Here is a 23,511-nt window from a genome sequence, read left to right as displayed (position 1 = left end):
CTTCCCAAACAACTCCGCTAGTTCCACTCTCCAGCTCTTCACCCAGAGCCTTGCAATTTTTTTCTCTTCAGATAACTATCCAGTTCCCCTTTGAGAGCCACAGTTAACTTTTCCTCCATCACACTCAAGCAATGCATTCCGAATCCTAACCATTAGCTACAAGAAAAAGTTTATCCTCATGTCACCTCTAGTTCTTTTGCCATTCATCCTTAAATCAATGTCCTCTGGCTCTTGATCTTTCTACCTATGGGAACAGTTTCTCCATATCTATTCTGCCCAAGGCCCTCATGGTTTTGAATACCACTATCAAATCGTATCTCAACCTTCCCTTAGAAGAACAGTCCAGTTTCTTACAATCTCTCCATGTAACTTTTTTATTCATTCAGGGGATGCGAATGTTGCTGGAAAGGTTGATATTTATTGCCAATCCCTAATTTCCCTTGTAATCACGAGCTTCCAGAGCGCTGCTCCCTCCTGTTGCAGGAGCAGTGCTCCGAAAGCTCGTGATTCCAAATAATCCCGTTGGACTTTAACCTGGTGTTGTGAGACTTCTTACTGTGCCCATCTCAGTCCAACACCGGCATCTCCACATCATGCCTAATTTCCCTTGAGTGTTGAATGCCATAGTGCTTGTGATGTAGGTATGCTCACTGTGACGTTAGGAAGGATAATCCAAGTTTTCAACTCTGAGACAGTGAAGGAATGGCAAGAAAGGTCTAAGTCAAGATAATGTTTGACTTGGAGGGGAACTCCCAGGTGGCGGAGTTCCCACGTGTTACTGCCCTATGTGGTGGTAGATTATAGGTTTGTAAAATGTTATTGAAGGATCCTTGGTGAGTTGTTATCATGCATCTTGTAAGTGGTACACACTGTGCCAAGGGTGGAGGGATGAATGTTTAAAGTGGTGGATAGCCTGCTGATCAACCAGGCTGCTTTGATCTGATGGTATTGAACTTCTGGAGTGTTATTAGAGCTACACTCATCAGTGAAGTGTGGTGTATTCCAGGACTCTCCGGACTAGTTGTAGCCACAGTATTTATATAGCTGGTCCAGATCAGTTTCTGGTCAATGGCTGCCATGTTTGGACCTGAAAAGTGCCCAGTCTGCCTCAAAAATTACCCTGGAGAGACAAAAGGTGGAATTTTCCTGCCCCACCCACCATTGTAGTGAATTGTAGAAAATTCAACGGACCGTGCAAAGGTCAGTTGACCTTGGGTGGAATTTTCCGGGCGGAAACTCCCGTATTTCAAAATTTGAACAATAGGTTAAGCAAGCCGTTTCACATTGCTACTATGCAGCAGTGGCTGCACGAGTGGTATTTTCCACAAACAAGATGTTGTCATAAGACAAAAAAGACATTCTGTATCTTGGGCAGAATTTTCCAGCCCTGCCCACCAGCAGGATCCTCTGGTCCTGCCAAAATCAATGGACCTTTGGCTGTCTCACCGCATCCGCCATGATGGTAACCATTGCACCGGGCCTGAAAAATCCCAGTAATTGTGTCTGAATATCAGTGTTGATGTGCTGCCAGGTATGTAGGCCATATGTCCCAGCAATTGGCTGTTTGAATCAAAAGGCATCTTCCTTCAATTATTCAGCAATAGGTGGGGTGCAGACTATACTCGACCAGCCCGTGCGTGCAAAACCCAAAACAAGATTCCATGATTGGGCAGCACTCGCTGAACACTCCTGAGCGTGCTAATAACTACACTAACAAACAATTTAAGACAATTAGTTCAGCTTGTAACTTGGGTCATTTACACTTGCTAGAGGCAACATACGTTCTCTGCAAACAAAAATAATGTAGAATCTATACAATACAGAAAGTGGCCAATCGGCCCATCAAGTCTGTACTGACCACAATCCCACCCAGGCCCTATTCCCGTAACCCCACACATTTACCCTGCTAATCCCCCTGATACTAGGATCAATTTAGCATGACCAATCAACCTGACCCACACATCTTTGGTCTGTGGGAGGAAACCGAAACGCCCAGAGGAAACCCACGCAGACACGGGGAGAATGTTCAAGCTCCACAAAGACAATGACCCGAGGCCGGAATTGAACCTGGGATCCTGGTGCTGTGAGGCAGCAGTGCTAACCACTTTGGCACCATGCCGCCAAGATGTTCAAGACCTGTGCATTTAGCCAGAAGCTTGGGGAGCATATAGTTCTCAGTGCTTTCTCAATAGCAATGCTTTGGCTAATTCAAGTCAACCTGCCACAATCAACACCCTTTTCTCCTGTAAGATCAATTGCCATGATATTTTGGAAATTATTGCTTGAAACCTGATTGTCCTGATGAAAAGCTTTGGCAACTTGTCTCACTTTTCAGCAATATTTATTAAACTGGTCAACCCAATGAAACAAGCGTTTCCATGAATTCATCCATGATGTCAGGAAAGTATTTTAAGGAGGAATATGACTGTTGTGTGAGTCTACAAGTAGCTTTATGAACATATTGGCAGCATTCAATCCATAATGCTTCCATTTAATGTTTCCCTTTATCTGCCTTGCTCCTGCTATTTGCTTCCTGTGACTATTTGATGGACATTTTGAATTCCACAGACTGAGAGTGTTAAGACTAGTCAGAAGATGAAAACGCTCACAAGTCTTAAACCTTGGACCACCTACTGCCTGAAAGTTGAACCTGTCTTGGCTAACAGAAAGACTCACCCTAGTTCAATTGTCTGCGAAACTACAATGGATAACGGTATTACTATTTTCTTCTATTTGTCCCATTAAATATCTAATATGAGCAGCTCCTTGCCAGATGGGGGCATGAGTTGGCATGGTGGCTATAAGGACCCATGGTCATGGATGGAGGACATGAGTTGGCATGGTGGGGTGTGTCATGTGGAGTGGATGGGGCATGCAGAGTGAGTGACGGCTGATGGGGTGTGAGCCTAGAGTTCCTAATATTTAACAATACAACTGAGACAAAGTCCCAGAAAAGCAGGGCAAGCCTTTTAAACAGCTTCGTTTGACAATTGGCTACCTCAGTGTTGCCTCCAATATGGATCCAGAGTGCAGCAGGCCCAACTCCATCCTTTATCCAGGGCACCTTTTCTTCCTCTGCCATCCCCTCAGCACAGATGGAAAGCTGGAGCAGAGCAACTTAAGAGCACCTTGTGCCAACGAACAGAATCCATTCTCACACCACAATTTATTACAACATAGGGGTAGCATGGTGGCACAGTTGTTAGCACTGCTGTCTCACAGTGCCAGGGACCGGGGTTCAATTCCCAGCTTGGGTCACTGACTGCGCAGAGTCCATGCGTTCTCCCATGTCTGCATGGGTTTCCTCCAGGTGTTCCGGTTTCCTCCCACAAGGTGTGCTGGTTAGATGCATTGGCCATGCTAAATTCTCTCTCAGTGTACCCGAACAGGCACTTGAGTGTGTCAACTAGGATGTTCGCAGTAACTTCATGCAGTGTTAATGTAAGCCTACTTGTAACTAATAGATAAACTTTAAAACTTTTATGTCTTTGGCCTCATATGTTTTAACTTCATTACACTAGTTTCAGTTCGCACCAGAGATGGGACTTAAGTTCTGTGGCCAAATGATGCTTTCTACTTATGAAAGTTCTCCCCTTGTTTGTACCTGCAGGTAGAGTTCCAGAGTGGCAAGTGATTATGCTTCTCCTTGTGTCAATTTTTGGTGTCTTCGGTGTGACAATGGGAATTTTCTATGCATCGCTTTATCTTTACAAGGCTGTCAGATATAGTTTATTTCCTTCCTACAATCTCCCTGAACACATAAAAGAGGTATGTGTTATTCCAGTCATTTATCTCCATTCCTGATTTATGAACTATCAAAGTTAACCTCATGCAACTTCATACGGATTGCAGCTCTCCTGCTCCAGCTGGGATGTATTGAGGTTTACCAAAGTGAGGTGAACAAGGGCGTACAAGGGTGTGATATGGTTTCACAATGGTAAAAGCTGGAAATTTGCTCAAAGTTACTCCCAAATTCACCGCTGTAGCTTTGCCTGAAGCTCCATTTATGCACTGCGCTTTCTACAAAGTTACAGTAACAGCTCTGTGGGAATTTTTGTCCAAAGTTGCCTTTCTAGCTGCTAGTCTTCATTTTAATAAAATTGAAAATTGAGAAATAACATGGCTGCAGTGTAACAGTTGCCACTGCCACCATGATAAACAGCACTGTAATGCAATAGTAGAGTTTTACAGATGGTTGGAGTGGGGGTGGGGAGAGGGGGGCTGGCGGTGGGGGGTGGTTTCCAGAGTGAAGGGGTACCAGAATTACTTGACCGTCACAGGACAATTCCCCTAAATATTTCAAATAAAATTAGCCATTCTTTACCAAATTAACTGCTGTTACTTTGAAGTCACCACATGGCAACAACACAGGGCAATATTTAATGAAGGCAATGAATGAACCTCTTCTGACAACTGGAGAACTAGTCAGAGCCCCAGATTGCCTACTTAATGGAAAGCTTGCGGTATCATGTGCCTCTCAGTCACTCGGCAAGTCATTGGCAAGCTTACCCCCAGAATCAGCAAATCCGAACTGGAGCGCCAATCAGAGGCTGACAGCATTATCAGGAAGGGGATGGCTGCTGCCGGTAAAACACCTACTCAAGGCCCAGCATCGTCGCTAGATCCCAGGCCACAGTTAAGTGATGGTGAGAGGCTGGGAGTTGCAGAAAACGGGGGTCAATAGGAAGGCTGAGGAAGTGATTCTCAGCCCAACAGCCCTTCCTGATGCTGGGTCCATCGATCAGGCACTGAATGCCTTTGAATAGGCCCCCTGAAGCCCTCACACAACCATGCACAGCTTTCCACATGGCGGTTTATCTGCCTGTCTAGGTTAATAATCATTGTATATATCTTCACTAATTGTTATCCAAGGGCCTTTCAACTCTGGATTTAATCAGGGTGGAAGCATGAAGGACAGGTCCCCCTGTCTGATTAAATGATCCCCCTGCAACCAAACTTGCCCCAGGGAAGGGCATTAAATTCCACTCAAAGTTGTTAACTCCAAGCTTTCTAGGCGAACCCTGAATTTCGTACTATTTGCACAGTATCCAAATCCAGTATATTTGTTATTCAGGGAAGTTTAACTCCCTTTCATGACTTTTTGCATTAATTTTTCTGTGAATGCTTGATATTTCAGCAAACACAAGGGCAGGGGATAGGGTTGGATTTTGAGTTGGATCCTTGCTGTTGGATCAAATGGGAGTCCTAACCCTGCACTGTGTCAGACTTAGTCACCTAGCTGTGATATTCCCTGAGTTGGAAGCTCTTGCCACTTAATCAAAGATAGTAGGCAGGCTCTGGAAGCTGAAGGGCCAATAGGAAGCCCCCCAACACAGAAGGAACAGCAGCCTACAGTTGAAAGTAAGGAAGAGAAAAGATGCTCCATTTTGAGGTGCTATCTCAGCAATTATTAACATGTTTTATTCAAAAAATGCACAAAGCTGCCAGGCCTTCAGCGTGGAGGAGAAACTCTTGGTTAAAATAATTCCATAATAATTGGCTTTAATTAGCCTTTGAATTACTTTAGTTGACTGCCCGCAATTGGTGGGCAGGTAACCATTGCAAGCCTCCAGGGAAATGGTTTGGGGGTGGGGCGTGGTCAAACATTCCAAACATACATCATAATATTGTCCACATTAAAAGATGCTCAGAGTTCCCTCATGAAGGCAGAATGGAAGGCCATTCTATTCCAGCAGCAATCCACATCTAGCAATAGATCCTTAGAATCCCTACAGTACAGAAAGAGGCCATTTGGCCCATCGAGTCTGCACCAACCACAATCTCACCCTGGCCTTATTCCTGTAACCCCACATAGTTACCCTGCTAATCCCCTAACACTACGGTCAATTTAGCATGGCCCAATCAACATAACTCGCACATCTTTGGACTGTGGGAGGAAATCAGAGCAGCCGGAGGAAACCCACGCAGACACGGGGAGAATGTGCAAACTCCACACAGACAGTGATCCGAGGCTGGAATTGAACCCGGATCCACGGCGCTGTAAGGCAGCAGTGCTAGCCACTGTGCCACCGTGCCATATCCTTCTTCTACTTCACTTAGCTCATCAACTTCAAATGAAATTTGAGACACATGATTAAGAGAAATGAGTGGATAAAAAAAAAATGCCCATGGAAATATTTATTACGTGCACATCATCCTATATACTGGTCTTCCCTTTAGATGCGCTTTCCAAACACCCATCTTCCAATTCACTGTCAGGGTTTCACTTTTTTTCTTAGTCCCAGCTAAATACTCCACATCCCAATAAATCATCACAAAAATGCGACACTGGGTATATTTTATGGGAGATTCTCAATTGCTGAATTGAGAATTATTAGTCTTATTAGTCTTAAATGCTTGACTTTTTTTTGTACAGTACCTTGAAGAACCTTCATTGAATTCTCAATTCCTGCTGCCCCAGAGTAAGAATCTTAGTGAAGAATCATTTGACAAGCTAAGTATTATTTCAGACATCCAAGCAAGTTTTGACAACAGCGATGCTGATTTGAACACAAACGTGGAAATGATTGAGAAACGGCCTGTGAAGGAGGATAATCAGGCAACCGCTGATGAAGAGGAAGATAAAGAGGTGCAAAATCAGAACAACAACAACCTTTATGGAAGAAAGCAGACATGGCCGGGTCGTGCTGCTTGAGTGAATCAAAGCTGAAGAGATGCTTGAAGGCAATGTCAGACACACACACACGGATCTTCCTCCCTCTTTTCTGGGATTTTTGTGACACAGGATTTATATTTCCTTCGGTTGTACATGGAGATAGCAACCTATGTGGCCTGTAATGTTTTCTTTCATCTTCCTTTTCAGCAATCTATGAACATTCATTACAGATCCGAGTAAAAGAAGGAAACGTATAATTTATTATATTTTATCAGAGAAACAATGAAGTGTGTGATTTTGGAAAGGTTTTTGCCGAGATCCTTTGTAACCTTCAAATTTTGTTTGTGGTTTGCTCTGAGAAATATGTTTTGTAATTAATATTCATTTATTCATTTGGAATTTATATTTATATATTGTCTATATTGTCTAAAACATGGGCTGGGATTTTCCACACACACACACACGCACGCACGCCATGAGGTCTATGACAATTTGCATGGCTTGCCCATCCCACTGCCAGGGAACCCACCATGGGGGAATTGCCTTCGGCAGGACTGGAAAATTCTGTTGACAGGAAATCCCACCCATGGAAAATTCTGAGTCGTTGAAAGAAATGAAAAACAAAGGACTTCAAATGCATCTATTAATATATTACAGTTCTTATATCTGTGTACATTTCCTTTCAATTTGAAGAGATCAAATCTGTACATAGTATTGTCAGTCTAACCTCACCTTGTAGCCTTGTACAACTGCATTGAGACTTCTTAGCTCTTTTACTCCAATCCCTTTGTAACAAAGTCCAACATACTATTTGCTTTACTAATTTGCTTTACTAATTGCTTGCTGAACTTCTAAGATTTGTGTGCAAGGCGACCCAGATCCCTCTGGAAACCAGTCTTTCCCAGTCTTAGGCGTTTCTTTCCATTATAAATTCCGCTGCCCATACATATAAGTAAATTGCCTATACAGACTTATCTTATCAATATAAGCAACCCCTGCAAGTGCAGGTGCTGCAGTGTCACTACAAGCTGCAGTGCGCAATGACAGTGTAACAGATTTACATAGGCATTTTCTGTTAAAGATATAAACCTGAAATTTACAACATGATGTTGGTTTTAAAATGTGGACTGAATTACATCGAAGTTACACAGAAATAGGCAATTCACCATCTGTGCAAATAAATAGCCCTATTGATGCATCCCTTCATCCTCTTATCACTCAGCCACCTATCCAATCAAATCTAGATTGTTGACATAAATGCTACCTCAGTAATAGTCCTAGAAGTGAATTCCACAACTTTGTGTACCAAGAATTTTCTCCTGTCCTCTGTTCTAACCTTCTTCCATTAAATATTGTATTTGTGACCCTTTGCTTTCGACCACTATCTACTTGAAACTGTCTGCTTCCCTATCCTTGCATAACTTTAAATATTATGGGCAGCACGGTGGCACAGTGGTTAGCACTGCTGTCTCACGGCGCCAGGAACCCGGGTTCAATTCCGGCTTTGGGTGACTGCCTGTGTGGAGTTTGCACATTCTCCCCATGTCTGCGTGGGTTTCCTCCGGGTGTACAAAGAAGAAAGAAAATTACAGCACAACCCGACTGAACTAAAACCCTTCCAGGATTTGTCCAGACTCCTCTTAAAAGTCACTATCGTATCTGCTTTCACTGCCTCCTTTGGCAGCAAGTTCCAGGCACCCATCACCCTCTGTGTAAAAAACGTGCCTCGTACATCTCCTTTAAACCTTGCCCCTCACACCTTAAACCTATGCCCCCTAGTAATTGACTCTTCCACCTTGGGAAAAAGCTCTCTGTCTATCCACTCTGTCCATGCCTCTCATAATCTATCAGGTCACCCCTCAACCTCTGTCATTCCAGTGAGAATAAACCAAGTTTCTCCAACCTCTCCTCATAGCTAATGCCCTCCATACCAGGCAATATCCTGATAAATCTTTTCTCTACCCTCTCCAAAGCCTCCACATCCTTCTGGTAGTGTGGCGACCAGAATTGAACATTATATTCCAAGTGCAGCCTAACTATGGTTCTATAAAGCTGCAACATGATTTGCCAATTTTTAAACTCAATACCCCGGCCGATGAAGGCAAGCATGCCATATGTCTTGACTACCTTCTCCACCTGTGTTGCCACTTTCAGTGACTTGTGTACCTGTGCACCCAGATCCCTTTGCCTATCAATACTGTTAAGGGTTCTGCCATTTACTGTATATTTCCCATCTGCATTAGACCTTCCAAAATGCATTACCTCACATTTGTCCGTATTAAACTCCATTTGCCTTCTCTCCGCCCAAGTCTCCAACCAATCTATATCCTGCGCTATCCTCTGACAGTCCTCATCGCTATCCTCAATTCCACCAACCTTTGTATCGTCCGCACACTTACTGATCAAACCAGTTACATTTTCCTCCAAATCATTTACATATATATTACAAACAGCAAAGGTGCTAGCACTGATCCCTGAGGAATGCCACTTGTCACAGCTCTCCATTCAGAAACACACTCTTCCACTGCTATCCTCTGTCTTCTATGACCGAGCCAGTTCTGTATCCATTTTGCCAGCTCACCTCTGATCCCGTGCGACTTCACCTTCTGTACCAGTCTGCCATGATGGACCTTGTCAAAGACCTTACTGAAGTCCATGTAGACAACATCCACTGCCCTACCCTCATCAATCATCTTCGTCACTTCCTTGAAAAACTCGATCAAGTTCGTGAGACTTCCCCTTCACAAAACCATGTTGCCTCTCGCTAATACGTACACTTATTTCCAAGTGGGAGTAAATCCTGTCTCGAAAGAATTCTCTCTAATAATTTCCCTACCACTGATGTAAGGCTCACAGGCTTATAATTACCTAGATTATCCTTGCTACCCTTCTTAAACAAAGGAACAACATTGGCCATTCTCCAATCCTCTGGGACCTCCCCTGTAAGAAGTTTAACAACACCAGGTTAAAGTCCAACAGGTTTATTTGGTAGCAAAAGCCACACAAGCTTTTGGAGCTGCAAGCCCCTTCTTCAGGTGAGTGGGAATTCTGTTCACAAACAGAGCATATAAAGACACAGACTTAATTTACATGAATAATGGTTGGAATGCGAATACTTACAACTAATCAAGTCTTTAAGAAACAAAACAATGTGAGTGGAGAGAGCATCAAGACAGGCTAAAAAGATGTGTATTGTCTCCAGACAAGACAGCCAGTGAAACTCTGTGGGGGTTACAAATAGTGTGCCATGAACCCAATATCCCGGTTGAGGCCGTCCTCGTGTGTGCGGAACTTGGCTATCAGTTTCTGCTCAGCGACTCTGCGCCGTTATGTGTCGCGAAGGCCGCCTTGGAGAACGCTTACCCGAATATCAGAGGCCGAATGCCCGTGACCGCTGAAGTGCTCCCCAACAGGAAGAGAACAGTCTTGCCTGGTGATTGTCGAGCGGTGTTCATTCATCCGTTGTCGCAGCGTCTGCATAGTTTCCCCAATGTACCATGCCTCGGGACATCCTTTCTTGCAGCGTATCAGGTAGACAACGTTGGCCGAGTTGCAAGAGTATGTACCGTGTACCTGGTGGATGGTGTTCTCACGTGAGATGATGGCATCTGTGTCGATGATCCGGCACGTCTTGCAGAGGTTGCTGTGGCAGGGTTGTGTGGTGTCATGGTCACTGTTCTCCTGAAGGCTGGATAGTTTGCTGCGGACAATGGTCTGTTTGAGGTTGTGCGGTTGTTTGAAGGCAAGAAGTGGGGGTGTGGGGATGGCCTTGGCGAGATGTTCGTCTTCATCAATGACATGTTGAAGGCTCCGGAGGAGATGCCGTAGCTTCTCCGCTCCGGGGAAGTACTGGACAACGAAGGGTACTCTGTCCACTGTGTCCCGTGTTTGTCTTCTGAGGAGGTCGGTGCAGTTTTTCACTGTGGCGCGTTGGAACTGTTGATCAATGAGTCGAGCGCCATATCCTGTTCTTATGAGGGCATCTTTCAGTGTCTGGAGGTGCCTGTTGCGATCCTCCTCATCCGAGCAGATCCTGTGTATACGGAGGGCTTGTCCGTAGGGGATGGCTTCTTTAACGTGTTTAGGGTGGAAGCTGGAGAAGTGGAGCATCGTGAGGTTATCCGTGGGCTTGCGGTACAGTGAGGTGCTGAGGTGACCGTCCTTAATGGAGATGCGTGTGTCCAAGAATGCAACCGATTCCAGAGAGTAGTCTATGGTGAGTCTGATGGTGGGATGGAACTTGTTGATGTCATCATAGAGTTGTTTCAGTGATTGTTCACCATGAGTCCAAAGGAAGAAAATGTCATCGATGTATCTAGTGTATAGCATCGGTTGAAGGTCCCGTGCGGTGAAGAAGTCTTGTTCGAACCTGTGCATGAAGATGTTGGCATATTGAGGTGCGAATTTGGTCCCCATGGCTGTTCCGTGTGTCTGGATGAAGAACTGGTTGTTGAAGGTGAAGATATTGTGGTCCAGGATGAAGCGGATGAGATGTAAAATTGCATCTGGAAACAGAATTCCCACTCACCTGAATAAGGGGCTTGCAGCTCCGAAAGCTTGTGTGGCTTTTGCTACCAAATAAACCTGTTGGACTTTAACCTGGTGTTGTTAAACTTCTTACTGTGTTTACCCCAGTCCAACGCCGGCATCTCCACATCATGACCTCCCCTGTAGCCAGTGAGAATACAAAGATTTCTCTCAAGGCCCTAGCAATTTCCTCCCTTGCATATTGTGAGGTATATCCCATCAGGCCCTGGGGACTCGTCTACCTTAATGTTTCTCAAGAACCCCAATACCTCCTCCTTTTTGATCTCAACATGACCCAAACTATCTACACACCCTTCCCCAGACTTATCATCCACCAAGTCCTTCTCTTTGGGGAATACTGATGCAAAGTACCCATTTAATACCTTGCCCATATCCTCTGGCTCTACGCATAGATTCCCTCCCTTGTCCTTGACTGGGCCAACCCTCTCCCTGGTTACCCTCTTGCTCTTTATATGCATATAAAAAGCCTTGGTGCTCTGGTTTCCTCCCACAGTCCAAAGATATGTGGGCTAGGTGGACTGGTCATGCTAAATTGCCTCTTAGTGTCCCAAGTTGTGGGGGATTAGCGGTGATAAATGTGTGGGGTTATGGGGATAGGACGGTGAGAGGGCCTGAATAAGGTACTCTGTCAGAGAGTCAGTGAAGACTTGATAAGCCTAATGGCCTCTTCTGCACTGTATTCGATCATTATGTTATTCCAACAAAGAAACATATGTATTATATACATATTTATATAGTATATATCTGTTTCTCTGGTCCAACTTATCCTTTGCCTCTAACCCCACTCCACTTGAAGGCTACCTGAGCTCTTGATTCCCATGCGTCATGCCAAAGGTGATTGGCTACTGTTTCATTAACATTTTGTGCTGAATCTAGAATGCCAGAAAATGCAGGTTTAAGCGAATTGGCAGCAGAACAGAGGGCGGATGAGGAGAACGTTTGTTTTACACAACCCATTGTTAATAACTGGAATGCACTACCTGCCAAGTTGTGGGAGCATATTCAATAGCCAACTTTCTGAAGGGAATTCAATGAATACTTGAATTGATTTTGTTTCAGGGGAAAGAGCGGAGGCATGGAACACATTGGGTAACTCTTTCAACGAGCTGGCAAAGACCAGATGGATTGAATGCTCTCCTTCTGTGCTGTGTGCTTCTATATCATGGATATTGAAGTTACTTCAAGCTAACACTTCACTGTTAGCAGATTTATCGATGCTCAAATTAGAGATATATCAGAGGAACTGTAGCTTATATTTATTGCACTATTCCACCTAATCTTTCCCAGCATCTTTTTCTCATGCCTGGCTAATGGAGAACAGCCCAGATTCTTGCTCTTGGGTCGGGTAGCAGCTGTAGAGAAATCTCCTGGCTTGCCACACTCACCTTAGGAGAAACTCCACTGAGTGGTGGGCCTTTTGTTCTGAGGAGGCGGGGGTGGGGAGAGGTGGTGGTGATGCATGACGGAATGGGCCCACTGCCTCCTGATGCAGATTAGAGGCAGTCAAAGGAGTTGCTGAATGCTGAGGAGGCTGGTTAAAAGGCCACCTTCAGTTCTTAGGGAATTTGTCCCAGTTGTTATCTTAAATATTAGGTCCTCTTGCCCCCCACTGCCACACCCCCTCACTATCCCACCCACTCTTCATTCCTCACGTGGCAACATGCCAACCCATAGTCCCACCCACCCCCAAAGCTGCCTATAGCCCCTATGCCACTCATTTCTCACAACTTTCTTTGGACTGTGAGCTTCTATGGCCCCTTGCATTCATTCTCTCACCTTAATGTCAGCCCATGCTTCTCACCCATCCACCCACATAGCTACTTACAGCATCTATGCCACCTCAATGACAACTGATGCCAATCCATGCCCCTACCAACCCCCACGATTCATTATAGCTCCCATGCCAACTCATGTCCACCACCCACGCCATGCTCCCTTACAACCCTACACTACCTTAATGTCAACTCATGCCTCCACCCTCCTTGATGGTACCTTAAAGTCCCTATGCCACCTTAGTGTTAGCTCACTCAATATCCATCATGGGCAAATCTCGGGAGCCATGCTGAGATTAAATGAAATAAAATTTGAAATGTCTATTACAGGTTTCACTACATAAAACACTCCCATTCATGAAATGCCATTCAATACAATTAAATCTATGATAGTACTTAATCCATTACAAAAGCAAACAGTTGCATTCACAACTTCCCATGAAAAATAATCAGAAAGCAACCAATAATGAGATAATGAAAGTTCTTAAGGTTATGTCAACAAACAGCTACTGTAAAAGCTAAAACAATCCTTTTCAACTTTCACAGATGCAGTCAGCTATTTTTATTTTTTAAAGGGCTAGGGATTTAAATAACTTGACAGGTTGAGGGTTTTTTTCAATCCATCTGACATAGGTAGGCCATTTGTATCAATTTTTAAGGAGGTAGGAATTTAAGTAACTTCGCAGGTTGACAGTTCTACAAAACTTATCCGCCCTTCGAGAACATTTATGACTACTCTAAAAATCCATAACTCCACACTGTCAGTTAAGTCACCTGCTACATTGAAAGTGAGATCTGTTTGAACTCAGCACTCAGTTCAAATGGCCCTGCTGAGTTTGGATTTTCTTCATCTGTGAGCCACATCCCACCCACTTTCTCCTACTGGCGAGTCTCCACAACTCCACAATAATCCTGGCTGTTGTGTTTTGCCTGTATCTATGGTACAATTAGAAACTCTCCAATGTATTAATAACATATGAACATAAGAAATAGGAGCAAGATTAGACCATTCAGCCCTTTGAGTCGTCTCTGCCTTGCGAGACTATCCTGTCTGATCATGGCTATGCAGCCACAAAATAGAAAATTGTTGGGACTATAATGGAAAGAGAATAAAGGAAGAGCAAGAGACAACGACACTTTGAGAGTTTTTGATGAAGTGTAATAAATAATAGATAAAATTTCAGACCCCTTCATCAGAAGAAACTTATAGAAATAAAACATATAATCCAGGTAAAGTATCATCCTTTGAATGCAATTTGTTAAAGAAAAATGCTCATTTCGATTACAGGGGATAAATATATAGGATTGTCTCTTTCTTGTCATCGACCTTCCTTTTTCATTTCAACATTTGTACAATGAATTAAGGTGTAAATATACCATGAATAATAAAATTTATCTCAATGTACATCCAATGAGTAGAATGGTAATCTGGTTTATTTATCTTTCTCTTCCTCTGCTATCCACATGTGAGCAAAATGTTCCAGTTTGGTTCACTTTTCAGTCACATGTTTGTGGGTTCAGGTACCAATGAGATTTGGACCTATAACAAAGGTTGATGTTCAATTGCAGTAATGAGGGAGTTCTGCATTGTTGAAGATTCCATCCTCAGAAACATTAAACAGAGGCCTCTAATGCCCTAAAAATAATTGTCTTGGCTTTGTGGATGCACATATTTACCATATTCTATATTTGATCTAGTGGCTATGAAGGATTAGCAATATATTTTCAAGTCAGGATCATGTGTGACTTGGAGGGGAACTTGGAGGTGGTGGTGTTCCCATGTGTCAGATATCCTTACATTTCTCGATGGAGAGGCCAAAGGTTGGGAGATGCCTTCGGAGAAGCCTTGGCGGGTTGCTGCCAAGCAGTCAGTGTGTGCCGGTGATGTTCAGTATGCCAATCAAGCATTTTGAGTTTCTTGAGTCTTCTGGAGCCAATTCATCCAGGCAAGTGGAGTGTATTCCATCACTGCTGACCGATGCCTTGTAGGTGGGGAGGCGAAGGCCTAATGATATTATTGCTGGACTATTAATCCAGAAACTCAGTTAATATTCTGGGAACCCAGGTTCGAATCCTGCCACAGCATATGGTGGAATTTGACTTCAATAAAAAATATCTGGAATCAAGAATCTACTGATGACCATGAAACCGTGGTTGTCGTAAAAACCCACCTGGTTCACTAATGTCCTTTCAGGAAGGAAATCTGCCATCCTTACCTGGTCTGGCCTGCATGTGATGATGTGATACATGTGGTCCAAAGCCACAGCAATGTGGTTGACTCTTAACTGCCCTCCAAGGGCAACAAGGGATGGGCAATAAATGCTGGCCAGCCAGCGATGCCCATGAACCACGAATGAATAGAAAAAGGTGATGGACAGGTGCATGATCTATTTTTTTATTAGAGGTAACGCGCAAGATCAAATCAAATCAAAGATTTGGTTGCTGGGGAATTTAGCAAAAGTAACACCATTGAATATCAAGAGGACAGTTAAATTGCAGGTTGTTAGGGGCATTGCAACTGGGAGAATCAGTCGCGCAACTTTACAAATATTGACTGGAAAAGCTATAGTTCGAGTACTTTAGAGGGGTCGGTTTTTGTCCAATGTGTGCAGGAAGGCTTCCTGACGCAGTATGTAGATAGACCAACAAGAGGCGAGGCCACATTGGATTTGGTACTGGGTAATGAACCAGGCCAGGTGTTAGATTTGGAGGTAAGTGAGCACTTTGGTGACAGTGACCACAATTCGATTACATTTACCTTAGCAATGGAAAAGGATAGGTATATACCAAAGGGCAAGAGTTATAGCTGGGGGAAAGGAAATTATGATGGAATTAGGCGAGATTTAGCTGGCATAGGTTGGGGAAGGAAACTGCAGGGGATGGGCACAATTGTAATGTGGAACTTGTTCAAGAAACTACGCGTCCTTGATAAATATGTATCTTGTCAGGCAGGGAGGAAGCAGACGTGTGAGGGAACCGTGGTTTACTAAGGAGGTTGAATCTCTTGTGAAGAGGAAGAAGGAGACTTATGTTAAGATGAGACGTGAAGGCTCAGTTAGGGCACTTGAGAGTTACAAGTTAGCCAGGAAGGACCTAAAGAAAGAATTAAGAAGAGCCAGGAGGGGACATGAGAAGTCTTTGGCAGGTAGGATCAAGGAAAACCCTAAAGCTTTCTATAGGTATGTCAGGAGTAAAAGAATGACTAGGGTAAGATTAGGGCCAGTCAAGGACAGTAGTGGGAAGTTGTGCGTGGAGTCTGAAGAGATAGGAAAGGCACTAAATGAATATTTTTCGTCGGTATTCACACTGGAGAGGGACAGTGTTGTCGAGGGGAGTACTGAGATGCAGGCTGTTGGACTGGATGGGATTGATGTTCATAAGGAGGAGGTGTTAGCAATTCTGGAAAGGGTAAAAATAGATAAGTCCCCTGGGCCGGATGGGATTTACCCTAGGATTCTCTGGGAGGCTAGGAAGGAGATTGCAGAGCCTTTGGCTTTGATCTTTGGGTCGTCATTGTCTACAGGAACAGTGCCAGAAGACTGGAGGATAGCAAATGGTGTTGTCCCCTTGTTCAAGAAGGGGAGTAGGGACAACCCTGGTAATTATAGACCGGTGAGCCTTACTTCCGTTGTGGGCATATTGGAAAGGATTATAAGAGATAGGATTTATAATCACCTAGAAAGGAATAATTTGATTAGGGATAGTCAGCACGGTTTTGTGAAGGGTAGGTCGTGCCTCACAAACCTTATTGAGTTCTTTGAGAAGGAGACCAAAGAGGTGGATGAGGGTAAAGCGGTTGATGTGGTGTATATGGATTTCAGCAAAGCGTTTGATAAGGTTCCCCATGGTAAGCTTTTGCAGAAAATACGGACACATGGGATTGAGGGTGATTTAGTGGTTTGGATCACGGATTGGCTAGCTGTAAGAAAACAAAGGGTGGTGGTTGATGGGAAATATTCATCCTGGAGTTCAGTTACTAGTGGTGTACCGCAAGGATCTGTTTTGGGGCCACTGCTGTTTGTCATTTTTATTAATGACTTGGATGAGGGCGTGGAAGGATGGATTAGTAAATTTGCGGATGACACTAAAGTCGGTGGAGTTGTAGACAGTGCGGAGGGAAGTGGCAGGTTACAGAGGGACATTGATAAGCTGCAGAGCTGGGCTGAGAGGTGGTAAATGGAGTTTAATGCGGAAAAGTGTGAGGTGATTCACTTTGGAAGGAGTAACAGGAATACAGAGTACTGGGCTAATGGTAAGATACTTGGTAGTGTGGATGAACAGAGGGATCTGGGTGTCCATGTGCATAGATCCCTGAAAGTTGGCACCCAGGTTGATAGGGTTGTTAAGAAGGCGTACGGTGTGTTAGCTTTTATTGGTAGAGGGAATGAGTTTCGGAGCCAGGAGGTCATGCTGCAACTGTACAAAACTCTGGTGCGGCCGCATTTGGAGTATTGCGTACAGTTCTGGTCGCCGTATTATAGGAAAGATATGGAAGTGTTGGAAAGGGTGCAGAGGAGATTTACCAGGATGTTGCCTGGTACGGTGGGAAAATCGTATGAGGAAAGGCTGAGGGGCTTGAGGTTGTTTTCGTTAGAGAGAAGGTTAAGAGGTGACTTAATAGAGGCATACAAGATGATCAGAGGATTAGATAGGGTGGATAGTAAGAGCCTTTTTCCTCGGATAGTGATGGCTAGCACGAGGGGACATAGCTTTAAATTGAGGGGTGAGAGATATAGGACAGATGTTAGAGGTAGGTTCTTTACTCAGAGAGTAGTAAGGGCGTGGAATGCCTTGCCTGCAGCAGTAGTGGACTCGTCAACATTAAGAGCATTCAAATTGTTATTGGATAAACATATGGATGATGTTGGAATAGTGTAGATTAGAGGGGCTTTAGATTGGTTCCACTGTTCGGCACAACATCGAGGGCCGAAGGGCCTGTACTGCGCTGTAATGTTCTATGTTCTATGTGTCGGCTGGGCCGCCAGGGGCAGTGGCGCAGTGACTCGGCTGGGCCGCTAGGGGCAGTGGCGCAGTGACTGGGCTGGGCCGCTAGGGGCAGTGGCTTGGCTGGGCCACAAGGGGCACTGGTGCAATGACTGGGCAGGGCCGCTAGGGGCAGTGGCTCAGCTGGGCCAGTAGGGGCAGTGGTGCAGTGACTGGGCTGGGCCGCTAGGGGCAGTGGCTCAGCTGGGCCGGTAGGGGCAGTGGCTCAGTGACTGGGCTGGGCTGCTAGGGGCAGTGGCTCAGCTGGGCCGGTAGGGGCAGTTTTGCAGTGACTGGGCTGGGCCGCAAGGGGCAGTGGCTCGGCTGGGCCGCTAGGGGCAGTGGTGCAGTGACTGGGCTGGGCCGCTAGGGGCAGTGGCGCAGTGACTGGGCTGGGCCGCTAGGGGCAGTGACTGGGCTGGACCGCTGGGGCAGTAACTGGGCTGGGCCGCTAGGGGGAGTGGCGCAGTGGCTGGGCTGGGCCGCTAGGGGCAGTGGCGCAGTGACTGGGCTGGGCCGCTAGGGGCAGTGGCGCAGTGACTGGGCTGGACCGCTAGAGGCAGTGGCTCGGCTGGGCCGCTAGGGGCAGTGGCGCAGTGACTGGGCTGGGCCGCTAGGGGCAGTGGCTCGGCTGGGCTGCTAGGGGCAGTAGCACAGTGACTGGGTTGGGCCACTAGGGGCAGTGGCTCGGCTGGGCCACTAGGGGCAATGGCGTAGTGACTGGGCTAGGCCGCTAGGGGCAGTGGCTCGGCTGGGCCGCTCGGGGCAGTGGCGCAGTGACTGGGCTGGGCCGCTAGGGGCAGTGGCTTGGCTGGGCCGCTAGGGGCACTAGCGCAATGACTGGGCTGGGCCGCTCGGGGCAGTGGCGCAGTGACTGGGCTGGGCCGCTAGGGGCAGTGGCTTGGCTGGGCCGCTAGGGGCACTAGCGCAATGACTGGGCTGGACCGCTAGGGGCAGTGGCGCAGTGACTGGGCTGGGCCCCTAGGGGCAGTGGCTCAGCTGGGCCGGTAGGGGCAGTAGTGCAGTGACTGGGCTGGACCGCTAGGGGCAGTGGCGCAGTAACTGGGCTGGGCCACAAGGGGCAGTGGCTCAGCTGGGCCGCTCGGGGCAGTGGCGCAGTGACTGGGCTGGGCCGCTAGGGGCAGTGGCGCAGTGACTGGGCTGGGCCGCTAGGGGCAGTGGCTCGGCTGGACCGCTGGGGGCAGTAGCGCAGTGACTGGGCTGGACCGCTAGGGGCAGTGACTCGGCTGGGCCGCTCGGGGAAGTGGCGCAGTGACTGAGCTGGGCCGCTAGGGGCAGTGACTCGGCTGGGCCGCTCGGGGAAGTGGCGCAGTGACTGAGCTGGGCCGCTAGGGGAAGTGGCGCAGTGACTGGGCTGGGCCGCTCGGGGCAGTGGCGCAGTGACTGGGCTGGGCCGCTAGGGGCAGTGGCGCAGTAACTGGGCTGTTTTGCGGATGTTGGTGAGGCATCTTCAGCGATGAGACTATTTTGCGGCGCAGTGTTTCCTGTAAATCACATGGAATCTAAAGAAAAGGTGTATTTAGAGACCGGGGAAGCGAGCGAGGGCAGGAAAAGGAGAGCAGCATGGCGGCGGCACGGTTCTGGGCCTGTGTAACCACATCGTTAACACTCCAAGGTAAGGCCTGGATTTTCCTCTGTCCCCCCGGGCTGGGATCAGGCCCGGGCTCCAACAGCCAGCAACTGTGCGGGAATCACACTCTGTCTGCTCTTCTAACCTGGAATCAAGTGGGCGGCATCACACTTTTTTTAATTAAACACAGCTTTTAATTTTAAAATAAGTAAATGACTTAACTGAAAATACAAGACTTGTTCAGCCAAACAGACTCCAAACATTCTCTTCCTCCAGGTGCTGGTAGACCTACTGAACTTGTCCTGCATTCTCTGTTCCTTTTAAAATTGACTCACCTGATGAAGGGGCAGTGCTCCGAAAGCTTGTACTGCCAAATAGACCTGTTGGACTTTAACCTGGTGTTTGAGACTTCTTACTGTCCTTTTAAAATTGCCACTCAAATTGGTGTTTAACCAGTCAAAGAATTGTGGCTTTAGATTTTGCTTCTATTTGGATTCAAACCTGTATTGAACACAAAACCTGTGTTTAAAAACAAAACGCAAGGCTACTCCCCATCCTGCCATGTGTGTCAAAGATGGATTTGGAAATAGACCTTTGTTCAGACGCTAAAACCTTTTCTGATGACAGACCTGTTGTGTATTTCCAGCCTTTTTTGTCTTTATTTCAAATTTCCAGTACTCAGCATGGTTAACCTTTTAGTGTGTATTTGCAAATGTTCGTTTTTGGTAAAAAGGTTTGGAAACAGTTGCTGGTTGAGTTTCTCTCTCCTACAATTTTTCCATCTGCCCTTCAGGTGCTGACAGTCATCTGGTACCTCCATGGAGCCATCCGTTCTTTAAGCGTGTATCAATGAAGGATAGAGGGCATGGTTGCCAAACCCAATTAATTCCTATTTAAATGTTGGCTGTGATTTTGTTAGTTTAGATCAGGGTATCTTGTGTGTGTTGTTAGACTTTTTTTTGCTTGCACCCTTCAGCTCAAGACTTATTTTGCCTGTAAGTTGTATGAGATGTCAATAGCATGGGATCAACAGTTTATCCCCTCAACTAGTAAGATTTTGGGATTTGGAAAGAAACAGGAATTAGAATTACCAAGTAAGTGAAATAGAGTCAAATCAGGGTATGTAAAGTGAAATAGAGAGAGGGGTGTAAGTATTGGATTAATAAAGAAATAAAAGATCGAAGAAAAGTAATAACATTTAAAGGTTTATAATCTCAGGAGAATCTACTATCTGTGCGAATGAAATGCTAGTTGTTCAAAAACTACATATTGAAAATATTTCAAATAAGATCGTGAAATTTTAATAGGGACACATGTAAAGTGGCGTGATGCAAGTATCATGTGAATGGTGTTGAATTAGCTCAGGCTGAAATACAGAGAGCTCAAGAGTTTTTGTTCACCCAACGTGCTTCATTACAGCAGCACATCAATCAACAAAGTAAATGGAATTTTGATCCACGTAACTGAAATGGAGAACGCAATGTCGGCAGCTTTGCTAAAGTTAATGTTGTGTGTCTAGTTTTCATCACCGTGACACAAGTAAACCATTCAAGCCCTAACAGCAGTTAACTGAATGAATTGGAAACTCTTGAAAAACTTTAGCTTTTCAGCTTTGAAAGAATGTGCAGAGGTACACGATGGTTAGCACAGTGGGAAAGATGCGACTGTAAGATGGCAGCAGATGGGTCCAGACTATTAAAAGGCAACTTAGAACTGGTGTCAGGAAGTTTTCACAAATGGAATCAAATTCCAGATAGGGGAAGAGAGACAGAAATTCTGGAATCATTTAAAAATACAATGAATTCTGGGTGTTGAAATGAGCCGAATGGCCGTCCTCATTTTTACTTGTCTGCTGACTTGTGTAACTTGTGATATATTTAATGTAACTCAGTTCTGCATTTATTTCATTTCTCTCTTTTTGGAGATTAGTAATGTTGTGATCTTACCCAGTTTATTGGTGGGGATCTTAATTTTTATGGATCAGTCTGTCATCTTTGCAGAAAGAAACAGATGGAGTTTGTTGAAGAAGGTGTCTCATTAGGAAACTGAAGAGAAAATACTAGGCAAATACAACCGGTTGATCTGAAGAATTGAGACTTTTTAGTGTAATCCTTCATCCAAATTAATCCCTCAAATTCTGTCAAGAGTGTAAACTTCTTCAGATTCTGATTGTCCTGTTATTGCCAGCATTTTCTATTAATCAGATTTGCAGGGACTTTTTTTTTCATCCCGACAATCAACTTGTTTATTCAAATACAATGAATGTGGCTACAGTTAAATTGAGCTGTTTGAACCTATGTACATAAAATTAACCATGTGGTACATTTTGACTTTGGATCTGTGCAGCAACATCATACTGCTCATACCAAACACTGGTTAACATGGGATAGATTTTTTCAAAAATATATATTATAAAGAAATGCTAATAATGAGCAATATTGCAATCTTAAGCATCTGCTGATATATGTGCATAACTTCATCTTTGTGAATTGTGGTATCAGAACAGCTCCAAATGCTTCTTATAACTCGTTACCAGTCATTGAATGTTCTGGTTGAAACTCGTTCTACTTGTCAAAACCAGAAGCATTTTTTTGGCCTGCTTATGATGTTGAGTCTGGCACTTTGTCTTGGTTTCTGACACTCGGGGATAGGGAGTTTTGCATAAATCTTTTTAACGAAATACTTGGTAAATCTGAAACTAATTTCTCTTAGTAATGAAATTGCAAGTGCCTCCACTGTCTGCTCCAATTGCCTGTCTTCTCAATCATCCACTTGAATCTTTTGAAGGGAAAAATCATGCATGAAACATTTTATTCCACCGCCCACTGATCTCTGGTCTGACGTAAATCAGCCGAAGAAGATTGCTTTTGTAGCTTGTACTTGTTTTCACTCTTGTGCCTAAAGAACTGCTGTACAGTACATGTGAAGACTAATGTCTGTAGACTCAGATTACACATTAATTTCAGTTCCACCAACAAAATGTCCTTTGTCATGACATGTCCACCATAAATAACAGGAAGCACCCCTCGCTTCTACAGTTATTAACTTGATCATTTCACCCATCATCATCTGTTTTAGGTGCACAAGGTTAAATATTTCATATTGATCGTGAATTGCAATCCCGGTCCTTGCATTTAATCTAGTTTTGTTCTTGGGCAAAATAGGTAAATTATCAAGATTGAGTAATACAACATCAGATTCCATCACCAATGTAATATTTTGTGTGCAGGAACAATAAAACTACCATACATCTTTGTGTAAAAATCAATCATGTGTGCAAGTCAACTGCTGATTTGTAAAGAGCAACCATTGTTACCAAAGGTTTTGTGGGGTTGGGAAGAGATCAGCCATTGTTTTAAACGTTCAGGTTATATGTTCGGTAAATCTAATGTAAGGGGGAGCTATACAATAAATGGCAGAACCATCAGGAGTATCGACACACAGAGGGACCTGGGTGTACAAGTCCACAGATCCTTAAAGGTGGCAGCACAGGTGGAGAGGGTGGTGAAGAAGGCATATGGCATGCTTGCCTTTCTTGGACGGGGCATAGAATATAAAAGTTGGCATATGATGTTGCAGCTGTATAGAACGATGGTTAGGCCACATTTGGAATACTGCGTCCAGTTCTGGTCGCCACACTACCAGAAGGACGTGGAGGCTTTGGAGAGAGTACAGAAAAGGTTTACCAGGACGTTGCCTGGTATGGAGGGTCTTAGCTATGAGGAGAGATTGGGTAAACTGGGGTTGTTCTCCCTGGAAAGACGGAGGATGAGGGTCGACCTACTAGAGGTGTATAAAATTATGAAGGGCATAGATAGGGTGAACAGTGGGAAGCTTTTTCCCAGGTCGGAGGTGATGAACACAAGGGGCCACGGGTTCAAGGTGAGGGGGGCAAGGTTCAACACAGATGTCAGGGGGACGTATTTTACACAGAGGGTGGTGGGGGCCTGGAATGCACTGCCAAGCAAGGTGATTGAGGCGGACACGCTGGGATCGTTTAA

At 45.1% G+C, this 23,511-nt stretch overlaps 2 protein-coding genes across 3 annotated transcripts in view; both read left to right on the top strand.

Annotated features, from left to right (window-relative positions):
* Window positions 1–7,979, top strand: part of LOC144506178 (interleukin-10 receptor subunit beta-like) — a 28,968-nt gene extending 20,989 nt beyond the window's left edge. The window contains exons 5-7 of the mRNA XM_078232026.1: window positions 2,569–2,713; window positions 3,611–3,768; window positions 6,377–7,979. Of these exons, the coding sequence (XP_078088152.1) occupies window positions 2,569–2,713; window positions 3,611–3,768; window positions 6,377–6,655 (582 nt within the window). The 3' untranslated portion in view covers window positions 6,656–7,979. The remainder of the gene's footprint in view (window positions 1–2,568; window positions 2,714–3,610; window positions 3,769–6,376) is intronic.
* Window positions 7,980–18,718: 10,739 nt separating this feature from the next.
* LOC144506543 (interferon alpha/beta receptor 1a-like) overlaps window positions 18,719–23,511 on the top strand; it is a 28,884-nt gene continuing 24,091 nt past the window's right edge. The window contains exons 1-2 of one of the 2 annotated variants that reach the window (XM_078232799.1): window positions 18,719–18,815; window positions 19,031–19,555. In XM_078232799.1, the coding sequence (XP_078088925.1) occupies window positions 19,504–19,555 (52 nt within the window). In that variant the 5' untranslated portion in view covers window positions 18,719–18,815; window positions 19,031–19,503. Of the gene's footprint in view, window positions 18,816–19,030; window positions 19,556–23,511 lie in introns of those variants that run through there. The other variant, XM_078232800.1, reaches the window with a different exon arrangement.

Source organism: Mustelus asterias, chromosome 17, assembly GCF_964213995.1.
Source record: "Mustelus asterias chromosome 17, sMusAst1.hap1.1, whole genome shotgun sequence".
Classification (NCBI taxonomy): Eukaryota; Metazoa; Chordata; class Chondrichthyes; order Carcharhiniformes; family Triakidae; genus Mustelus; species Mustelus asterias.
Note: the sequence above shows the minus strand (reverse complement) of the source record. Positions and strands in the feature narration are given on the sequence as shown.